The following is an 11,608-nucleotide window of genomic DNA, read 5'->3' as shown; positions in this document are numbered from 1 at the left end:
TGACAAATAACCAGGGGAGGCCACTTTGATCATAGCAAGCAAGGATTTCTTCTCTGAACCAAAGAATGAGAAGTTACTGCCATGCCAAGAGCTGGGGGTGGGTGTTCCCAGCAGAGGGCACAGGGACACAAAGGCCCAAAGACTGGAAAAGAAATGATGTCAGTGTGGCTGGGCCTGGTGAGCAAAGGGCAGATGAAAGAGAGCCAGGAGCCCATCATGCAGGGCCCCATAGAATAAGAAATTTACATCAAAGAGCAAAGGGAAGACCATGCATTTTAAAGGGACACAATCAGACTTGGATTTTTAAAGATAACTCCATGGCAGTGGATCAGGAGATGAAGGCCAGTTAGGTCTGCAGAGGATGGTTGTGGCGCCACATGGGGGTGGAGGTGATGGAGACCTTCCTAATTTGGAGAGCCGGCAGCGTTTGGTGATGGGATTGCATGTGGGTGATGAAGGAAGGGAGGACATTGGATGGCACCTAAGTTTTTTAACTTGAACCAGTGGGTAGTTAGAGACAGTTTTCTGAGATGGGGCCTGGGTGAATATTCAAAATCTCCTTTGCTCATATTAAGTTAGATAGGCCTTTTTAACACTAATTGGGGGTGTGAGGTAGACAGCTTAGAGTGTAGGTCTGGGCTGGGGATACAAGATTTGGAAGTGTTTTCAGTGCTGAGAGCTTTACACAGCCATCTTATGGAATGCTCTCCTAGAAGTGGCCAAGAGATCGTTTTAAAACATATTTCTGATTACATGAACATCCTTGCTTCAAACTCTGCAAAGTGCAAGGTGCTTTCCCACTGCACTTGGGTAAGACCCATCACAAGCTGCCCCTGCTGGCTTCTCTTTTTTTATATCCATCAGCCTCTGGATTTTAGGCGTGAAACTAAGATTTAGAGCAGAACTGACTCACTAATTCGGCCAGGAAATGTGGCATCTAAATCGTGGCTTTGCAGTTTAGGCTCTCCATCACATTGCCTGGAGCCCAAGGCCTTTGCTGATCGAAGTAAAATAATGTACAGAACCCAGCAGAGCGCCTGCCCCAGAATAGAACCATAAAGCATAGTTGTCAAAACACACAGTGCACCATCATTTAAAACTTAGTGGAACAGGAACATGTGAAAGGCCTATTGTTAACCAAGCTTGGAGGAATGTTAGGACTCCCTGATTATTCAAAATGTGCCTGCCTTTTAGGCATAGTTCAATGTGTGACTCATTGGGAAAGGTAATTTATCCTTAGAGCATGAAAACCGTGACTTTATACAGCCAGAATGTTAATTTATCAGTTTGTCCAGGAGCCTGTTTTTGCCATGTGTTGGGCACTATCTTAAACCCTCTACAAATCAATGCACATTTTCAGTCAGTCCTCGCTACCACCCATTTTAGAGATGAAAAACCTGGAAGACTGAGAGGTTAAGTTGTCAAGGGCACTCAGAAACAAGTGGGATTCAAGCCCAGGTTGCCTGACTGCAAAACCCACGCTTGTACCCAGCATGCGGTTCAATGTCAACTCCGCCACCTGCCTTTGTGGCCTTCTGAGATTTGGACTCATGCCCTAATATATGCTGTCTCTAACAGTACCCATACCTTCGCTGCTGTGTCAAATAACTCCAGGGATTGCCAGTTTCATAAAATGGAATGTGAATGGTTGGCTCCCCCTAGAGTTGTCCCCGTAGACAATGGTCCCCCAAGACCATTTCAACTAGCACCTGTGCATGGCTTCTATTGTCTGCTCTGCATAGAACAGGATTCAGGGGTGCTGGCTGGCTTAGTCGGTAGAGTGTGCGACTCTGGATCTTGGGGTTGTGAGTTTGAGCCCCACGTTGGGTATAGAGATTACTTAAAAAAATAAAATGTTTAAAAAAACCCAGGAGATTCAGCGCAGAGTTGCAACACTCTGGCAAAGGCATGATCAGGTGTGAGTTGTCACAAGAGGGTTGAGTACTTTCACATAGGTTTTGCTGTGCTTCCTTGAGCAGGAGAGAAAAGGTGGAGCTAGAGAGAGGGGGTAGAATTTGAGAATAACCTGCATTCCTTTACCTATGCCATGGTATCCCCCAAAACACATGTGCATGCGTGCATACACATATCGTGAGTGATTAAATAGGCATGCACGCACACACACACACACACACACACACACACACACACATCCTGATTGGTTGGTAAGAGTTGTGACAATTATGAATTAATGAAATGCTTTCTTTGCCTTCTTGGGGGAAAGGTGTGGGGATTATATACAAATCTGGTGTGCCTCTTGAGTATGTCGTTATGGTGGATAGTATCCACATGTGTGGCAGAAAAGTTGAAAATCAATGATGTTGGAGCATCCCCCTTCCAAACCTCCCACAGCCCAGCTCCAGGTTCATACCTCCGTGAAGTCATGTCTTGCTATGTGCATTCTCTTTATACTTACAGCCCTTGTGGAACAGGCATGGTGAGCAAATGACAACCTCTCTGTGCATTGACTTCCTTAGTCTGTAAAGAGAATGCCGCCCAACCGGAGTCTTTGGGAGACTGAGGCAAGTGATCTCTAGATTATAAAAGGGCTACAACACCGTGGAATAATTATACCCTTGCTCGACTAAATTGTCTCTTGTTTGCTGCTATTCTCTTCTATTTGTCCTTCTTTCTACCCTCCCTACCTGCCCCCTCTCCACCAGCACTCTGGGGATGGGTACAATGTCTGCATATTCACTTTGGGTAGCCTAGAACTTTATACATAGAAATCCCTGAACAACATTTTCCACTGACCAGAAAAGACCGAGAAGTGTGAATCCAGAGCCTATTTCCCGGGACATTTGGCAGCATGCAGAGGCATTTTTGATTGTCACAACTGTGTGTGTGTTTGGGAGAGGGGCTGCTGCTGGCTTTTGGGGGCTTGAGGCCAGGGATGCTGCTAACCATCCTACAATGCACATGACAGCCCCTTACAAAAAGAATTATCTGGACCCAAATGTCAGTGCCGAGGCTGAGAAATCTTGATGGAGACAAACAAGAATTAAGAGCGTTAGGCTCGGTGTTGGGAAAATTGGACAGCCACATGCAGAAGAATGAAACTGGACCATTTCCTTACACCACACACAAAAATAGACTCAAAATGGTTGAAAGACCTAAATGTGAGACAGGAGTCCATCAAAATCCTAAAGGAGAACACAGGCAGCAACCTCTTCGACCTCAGCCGCAGCAACTTCTTCCTAGAAACATCGCCAAAGGCAAGGGAAGCAAGGGCAAAAATGAACTATTGGGACCTCATCAAGATAAAAAGCTTTTGCACAGCAAAAGAAACAGTCAACAAAACCAAAAGACAACCGACAGAGTGGGAGAAGATATTTGCAAATGACATATCAGATAAAGGGCTAGTATCCAAAATCTATAAAGAACTTATGAAACTGAACACCCAAAGAACAAATGATCCAATCAAGAAATGGGCAGAAGACATGAACAGACATTTTTCCAAAGAAGACATCCAAATGGCCAACAGACACATGAAAAAGTGTTCAACATCGCTCGGCATCAGGGAAATCCAAATCAAAACCTCAATGAGATATCACCTCACACCAGTCAGAATGGCTAAAATTAGCAAGTCAGGAAACGACAAATGTTGGCGGGGATGCGGAGAAAGGGGAACCCTCCTACACTGTTGGTGGGAATGCAAGCTGTTGCAGCCACTCTGGAGAACAGTATGGAGGTTCCTCAAAAAGTTAAAAATAGAGCTACCCTACGACCCAGCAACTGCACTACTGGGTATTTGCCCCAAAGATACCAATGTAGGGATCCAAAGGGGTACGTGCACCCCAATGTTCATAGCAGCAGTGTCCACAATACCCAAACTGTGGAAAGAGCCAAGATGTCCATCAACAGATGAATAGATAAAGAAGATGTGGTATATATATATATATATATATATATATATATATATATACACAATGGAATATTATGCAGCCATCAAAAGGAATGAGATCTTGCCATTTACAACGACGTGGATGGAACTGGAGGGTGTTAGGCTGAGCGAAATAAGTCAATTAGAGAAAGACATGTATCATATGACCTCACTGATATGAGGAATTCTTAATCTCAGGAAACAAACTGAGGGTTGCTGGAGTGGTGGGGGGTGGGAGGGATAGGGTGGCTGGGTGATAGACATTGGGGAGGGTATGTGCTATGGTGAGTGCTGTGAATTGTGCAAGACTGTTGAATCACAGATCTGTACCTCTGAAACGAATAATACATTATGTGTTAAAAAAAAAAAAGATAGCAGGAGGGGAAGAATGAAGGGGGGGAATCGGAGGGGGAGACTAACCATGAGAGACGATGGACTCTGGAAAGCAAGCTGGGGGTTCTGAAGGGGAGGGGGGTGGGAGGATGGGTTGGCCTGGTGATGGGTATTAAAGAGGGCACGTTCTGCATGGAGCACTGGGTGTTATATGCAAACAATGAATCATGGAACACTACATCAAAAACTAATGGTGTAATGTATGGTGACTAATACAATAATAATAATAATAAAAAAAGAGCGTTAGGCTCAGCAATAGCTGAGCTCGTCTGGGATGAGGCTGGAATCGGCCAGGTCTGCACTAAAGTAGTCAGTTACAGTAATGGCATCAGGAAAACACCTTCACATTTGTGAAGGATGTCAGGTTTCCGAAGACCTTTCATACCCATTACCATTTTGACCTTTCACAACAGTTTTGCAAGTTCCCTCTGTTCCATCTTCCTGCCATATTCATCAACTGGCAGGAGAGGAAACTGGGCCAACAGGTAACCATTTGCCAAAGGTCTCAGAGCTGGCTGGTGACTAGGTCACAAGAACGCCATCATCGGCTGCTGGCTCAGGCTCGGTTTGCTTCCCTCTCCCTGCTTTTTTGTTAAAGCAGAAGTGACAAGGATGAGACACGGGGAAGGTGGACTACTTGGCAGTTGGGAATCGGAGAGCCATCCAGGTTGGAGAGGGCAGTGGGTGTCATTTGGCTTTCCAAAACTTGGGAGGAGACTCAAGGCCCCATACACATGCATAGGAGACCTTATGCCCCTATGTAGGTGCTGGAGCTTCAAGCCCCATTTGAAACCCTTAAAAGAAAAGAAAAGAAAACAAAACAAAACAAAAACAGGAGGTGGAAATGGAACAAATGTTTCTTAAAGAAAGTGCTTAATTGTTGAGCCAGAAGAGGGAGCTCATATCCAGCAATCTGAAGCTGGCTCAGCAGAGAACAGCACTGAGAACTGGAGGACCCATCCCTAGGTATGGAAGTGAAGAGACCATACTATCTGCTTTGAATGCTTAACCTCAAAAATAGACACTGACGGTTATTTTACCAGCAGAAGATGCGTTTATTTGGGAATAAAAGAGAATTGCAATCTTTGACAAACAAGCTGCGGCAAAACTGTAGGCAAGTCCAGGAAATAAAGGAGAGACAGGCTTATTTATTTATTTATTTATTTGAGAGAGAGAGAGAGAGAGAGAGAGAACAAGAGTGCACGAGTTGGGGGAGGCAGAAGGAGAGGGAGAGAGAGAATCTCAAGCAGACTCCACGCTGAGCGCAGAGCCCGATGTGGGGCTTGATCTCATGACCCTGAGATCATGACCTGAGCTGAAATCAAGAGTCGGACACTTAACCATGGCACCACCCAGGCACCCCAAGGCTCACTTTTTTAAGGAGAGAAGGGGTAAGTTGGGAAGACTGTTATGAACTAGAAGTCCGTTAGAGGAACTGGGAGTTGGAAGTATAGTGGCTTCTCATTGGCTGTTGCCTGGTGGGTGGGGGTGGGGAATGAGGAAAGTAGCTCTTCCTCTGGCTGAAGTAGAAGAGTGGTATCTATGTTCACAGTCACGTCAGTCTCTTCCTGTTGGGTCTGCAATTGAGTTGGAGTGGTAGGGCGTGGGAGCTTCCCCTGCCAAAATCTCCTGACTTCATTTAGTGGGGTTTCCCTTTACTAATTTTCACAGAATCGAGCTTCTTTGTACTATATTTTTGGTTAAATCACTTCCCTCCCATAAGGACCAATGGGAATCCAAAGATGAATAGAATAAGACTCTGGTCTTCTTGTGCCTTGAGGGAGCCAAAGCAAAGTAAATTTGTTAACAGAAGGTGTTCTTATTTGTGGTTTATGCAAATTTGGCTATTAATCCAAAAGAAAGCTTACATGTAACTTGGTGTGTTCTTATAGATGCAAATTATAACCATAGTCATTCTTCTAAAAATAAAGCTTCTTTAATCCTGAATCATTTTGAATACTTTTACCTACAAGAAACAAACTGCCTCCCTTAAAAAAATAGGAATCCTTAGCATCTCACTAAACATGAAAGATTGTTGAAGAACAAAATTTCAACTGAGTAAACTTGAAGATCTAATTGGTTTTATGAAGCGAGTCATGAATCCCATCTAGCATGTAGAGGGGAGCTCCGAGGAGTTGTAGAAAATGGAAAGTTTTTAAATAGGAAGGAGGGTGGAGCAAAGATGTTATTAGCAAAAGAATATATTGCTTTAGGCAAGGTCACTTTCCCTTAGAGGGAAGGGCTGGGTGACCTCATCTTCCTTTGGGGAATGGAGAGGGCCCATGTGACAGATTACCTCATTGGTGCTGACTAGAAAAGTCCTGACTGACCAGTTAAGACTTCATTTCTGGGGGAGGTTAAAACTGCAATGAGATTAGATATTAAGCTCTGGTTTGGTGACTTGGCCTAGCACGAGTTCCTCCTTTGGGGGGCCTGTGGCTTTCTTTTTAACAAGATACAAGTGATTGCAGGGTTGATTCAGGTAACACAATGAAGTAATCAGGAATCGAGGTTTTCCATGTTTTTACTCCACCATTCTCAGTGTCATTAGGCTTGTTTCCTCATGGTCACAAGATGGCTGCCACAGCTCAAAGAATCACAATGTCACACAACCACATCCACAGATAGGAAGAAAAGGGGCTAGCCTTACATACCTTTTTTCTTTTTTTAAACAAGTAAGAAAAAGACAGATGCCTCCCTTCTAATATCCCTTTAAATCTCATTGAACAGAACCATATGCCTGCTGGTAGCTGATCTGCAAGGGGAATGAGACTTTATCTTGATTATTTAGCACCATCAGGGTATATCCCCTAGGGATATACTATGCCATTCCAGAACAGAGTCAAAGTTCTCTTATTAGGGAAGAAGGGGTATCTGGGACCCAATTCAATGCGTATGGGGGTTTCCCCACACCACCAAGCAATTCTCTGGTGCCATTTGGGTGTCCTACAATTCAACTCAATTCTGTCACTATCTACCTGGAGATAGCATCAGATCCCACACGTTAAGGGCTCAGTCCTACAAGACTGTCCCCACCCACCCCACCTTGCTTCAGACGCCAGTCACAAGTCCAGGTGGTTACCTGTGTTTCTGATGGTCTGGCTACAGATGGGAGGTTCTGATGTCACCCTCCTTGGGTTTGATTGATTTGCTGGAGTGTCCCACAGAACTCAGAGAAACAGTTTACTTACTAGATTACTGGTTTATTATTAAAGGATGTAACTCAGGAACAGCCAGATGGAAGAGATGCATAGGGTTGGAGAAAGGACAAGGAACTTCCATGTCCTCTCTGAAAGCACCATTCTCCCCAAATCTCCACGTGTTCTCCAACCTGGAAGCTCTTTGAATCCTCTGCTTTGGGGTTTTAATGGAAGCTTCATTATATAGGTGTGATCAGTTAAGTCACTGGCCAAGTCCCAGAAATCAAGGGGGTAAGACTGAAAGTTTCTACCCTCTACTCAAGATTGGTTTCCCTGGCAAGCAGCCCCCTTCTCTAGGTTATCTAGGGGCTTTCCCAAAGTCATCTATTAATGGAACAAAAGGCTCTTTAACTGCTCTCAACACTTAGGAAATTCCAAGTGTTTTAGGAGCTCTGTGCTAAATGGGGACAAAGACCAAATATATATTTCTTACTATAAATCACAGTATCACAGGAAAAGAAAGGGGGAAGGAAACCCTTTTTGATTAAGCAGCCTACAGTATCAGTCCCAGCACACGCATGAGTGTTTTAGTTGTGTTTTTTCACAAAGCAAGATTCCTGGGGTGTTGTGTGATCAAAGGTCGGGACCAAGGAGAGGTTAGCCAGAACTCTAACCTCTGGCAGGGAAATCTACTCTCAAGAGAAGAAGTGGTACTTATGCTACCTAATAGCCCAGCCTACACACACTGGAGTCCATCAACTCATCAGGTGGAAGCTGCTATGATATGCCAGGCACTGCATGTTCCACCTTCTGCAGACCCCCTGTCCTGCCCACAGTGAGGTAGCTTCCCACCCCGCTCACCACCACCTTCAAGCCGAAAGGAATGTAACCCCGTGGATTTCCTGCTTATCGGCACAGCAGAGAGCGCCATAAAAGGTAATTCTCATTCTGGTACCTCAGTGGGTTACGACTTCAATTCCCATCTCAGGATGGACTTGTGTCCTCAGCAATTCTTCAATTTCACCAGGATATACTATAGTTTAGAAATGAAGCTGGTTGCAACTTGAATCTGCCACGTCCTTGAAACAATAAACTGCTCCCGTGTTCTTAATCCCTGTGTGTGAGCAACAATGTGAGTTTGTAACACGTTGTCTGTGACAAAGTTTGCCGGCCTCTGCCTTTGTCTGATACAGCGATTCTTACCCAGGGGTGTATGTCAGGATCACCAGAGGAGTTTGTATTAGTTTCCTCTTGCTGCTGTAACAAATTACCACAGGGCCAGTGGCTTAAAAATAACCAATTTACTCTGGAGGTCAGAAGTTTAAAATTGGTTTCACTGGACTAAAGTCAAGGTGCCAGTGAGGCAGGTTCCTTCTAGAGGCTCCAGAGGAAAGCCCTTTTCCTGAACTCCTTTAGCTGAAGAGCTGTCCACCTGTTTTCCTCAGCTGGTAGCCCCTCCCTCGTCCTCATGGTGCATCACTCCAGGACCCGCTTCCATCGTCACATTGCCTTTTCCTTCCTGTCATCAGATCTCTCCCTGCCCCTCTCTTAGAGGGATCCCTGTGATTGCAGTTAGAGCCCAGCTGGATGATCCAGATAATCTCCCCATCCGGGACCCTTAAATGAATCGTGTACATAGAGTCCCTTTTCCCAAGGAAGGGAACATTCACAGGTTTCTGAGATTAGGACATGGATATTTTGGGGCCATTATTTGGCCTCCCACAGAGTCTAAACATGCTTAGACCCCCCTCCTTGAAGATTCTAGTTTAGTAGGTGGGGTCAGGACATGTATATTCTTCAAAATATGTGCCTGATTAAGAATCTCTCATCTAGCACATAGCTTTTTCCAACCGTCAGTTGCTTATAATTTTATTTCTGAGGTTTTATTTAGTCGGTTCCAGTGCTGACTGGGCAGCACATACGCCAAGACTTTGACTACTGACTATCTCACTGAACCCTCACATGCTTTCAAAGTAGGTTTTGTTTTTCGTTTTTAAGATTTTGTGTGATCTCTACACCCAACATGGGGCTCGGACCGACAACCCCAAGATCAAGTCACATGTCCTACTGACTGAGCCATCCAGGAACCCCCAAAATAGTTTTTTTGATTTTTGTCTCGTTTTTACCAAAATAGGTTTTATTCTCATTTTACAGATGTGGAAATAGGCTCAGAGATCGTTCCACCTGCCTAAGGTCGCACAGCAAGAGAGACATAGATCCAGAACCCAAGCCCAGCTCTTATTCTAGAACCCGAGAAATTTCATAAAACCGCCTGAGTCAGCAGAATGGGGCAGGGAAGGAAAGTTCAGCATTAGAGGGGACTTCCCAAGGCATGCGGGTCCATTCCCAGCCCCCATAACTTCTACTATCCGAACTGTTTGGTAGAGTGTTAGACTCCACATGCCCCTCATCTACCTCCTGGGACCTTTGTGATAATTACGGCTCATCCTTACTGCATAGGCGAGATTGTCACCACGAGTCTGGGTGAAGGAGCAGCCTCCTGCGACTTGAGCTCACTCTTTCCCCACAGCGCTAGGCTGCCTCCCCCATGTACGGTAGGATGTGAACCTTCAGAAGTTGAGAACATAACTTGAATCACTCATTGTACTTGTTCCAGGCTACCATGGCAACAAGTGTTCATCCCAGCAGCTGCTCCACAGCGAGCTTTGCTTTTCTCTGAGTTTGCTCCAGTGCTGTGGCAAACGTCAGAGCCAAGCCCTGCTGTGGGGGCAGCCTGGGGGCCGGGTCACCACGATCCTGACCCGTGGCACTACACAAACAGGCCAACTTGGAGAAGAGAGGCTCCAGCTCCTTCATCAAGATAGTATATCTTGGACCAGCTACCCTAGGGCCTAAGTTGCTCTTCTGTAAAATGTGTGCATTTCTAGCAAAGTATTGTTGGTAGGGACTCATCATGTATTTGTTTCCTATTGCTGTTGCAACAAATTAATACAAACTTAGTAGCCTAAAATACCGGTGATTTTACAACTCTGGGATTCAGAAGTCCAAAATGGGGCAGCAGGACTGTGTTCCTTGAGGCTCTAGTGGAGATCCATTTCCTTGCCATCCTTGCTAATATTGGCTGCCCACATTCTGTGGATTGTGGCCCCCCACTGATTTCTGCTTCCATTGGGACGTCTTCTGACTCTGATCCTTCTGCCCTTTTTATAAGGACCTGTGTGATGGGGCCTTATTAGGTAATATCCCCGTGTCAGGACCCTTAGCCACATCTGCAAAGTCCCTTTGGGACCATGTAGAGAATATTCAGATTCTGGGGAGTAGGAGGTGGACCTGTTGGGATGGTCATTATTCAGCCTACCACTGGGGAACAGGAAACCCCTTAAGTGGCCAACTTTTAAATGCCATTTAAAAAAGTACATGCAAGCACATGCAAGGTTTCTAGTTCTAATATGTAACACTTCACCTTGTCAGTCACAGAAAAGCTTGACTCCAAGACCATTTACCATTAGCAGATTAAGGCCTTACTCCCTTCTAAAGCTATATCCAAAGAATGGCTTTAATGAGATCATTTGAACTTTTGACCCTTGTTACTCTAGAAAGACCAGATCTCTCGCACAGATCTTCCCCACACCAGGGCTGAGTTCTACCATATTAATCTCAAAGGACTTAGAATGAGAAGGTATATTGGAAGAAAAGGAGGAATCCACCATTAAAGAGCTGCAGTATATGTAATATTCTTTCCTTCTTGAGGAAAGAATATTAAAAGTCAGAATGACTACTCCCAATTGAGGGTTGAAAAAGTCTAACACATTGAGGACTTTGTTTTCACCTCCCAGCCCTGTACAGATATTTAAAAGCTTTAGGACTTTTTCCCTAGCAAAATTCTTGTTTAGATCTAGGTTTTTCTAGTTGAAGGATACAATCAAGTTCATTTCTGTATTCGTTATCTTGAAGATAGTCTGTTAGAGCTACAGTGTGAAGCAAACACTAGTCCTATTGATAAAATTGCAGTGTAGAAGCTGGGGGGACCCTCAGGGGAAAAAGGCTCAGGAGGAGGGAATAATCAAGTGTAGGTAGTGGGAAAGCAGCTTTCCAGGCTCAGCTAAGGGGCTGGTGTACAGCTGTGGAGGCTTAATGAGACTAGGACTGTTGTAATTGCCCCTAAGAAAACCAGAACCTTATATTCTTTTCTTTCCCCCAAGGGAGATTGCTGCTCTCAAACTGCATGATG

The 11,608-nt window shown here is 44.9% G+C and overlaps 1 protein-coding gene across 3 annotated transcripts in view; it reads left to right on the top strand.

Moving 5' to 3' along the window:
• LDAF1 (lipid droplet assembly factor 1) overlaps positions 1-11,608 on the top strand; it is a 53,717-nt gene that overhangs the window by 19,249 nt on the left and 22,860 nt on the right. Inside the window, exon 5 of one of the 3 annotated variants that reach the window (XM_036087790.2) lies at positions 2,419-2,589. The exons of the other annotated variants lie outside the window; for them this stretch is intronic. Coding sequence (XP_035943683.1) covers positions 2,419-2,449 — 31 coding nt within the window. The 3' untranslated portion in view covers positions 2,450-2,589. Of the gene's footprint in view, positions 1-2,418; positions 2,590-11,608 lie in introns of those variants that run through there. 3 annotated transcript variants of the gene reach the window in all.

Source organism: Halichoerus grypus, chromosome 6, assembly GCF_964656455.1.
Source record: "Halichoerus grypus chromosome 6, mHalGry1.hap1.1, whole genome shotgun sequence".
In the NCBI taxonomy this organism is placed as follows: Eukaryota; Metazoa; Chordata; class Mammalia; order Carnivora; family Phocidae; genus Halichoerus; species Halichoerus grypus.
This window is presented reverse-complemented; position numbering and strand designations above follow the sequence as displayed.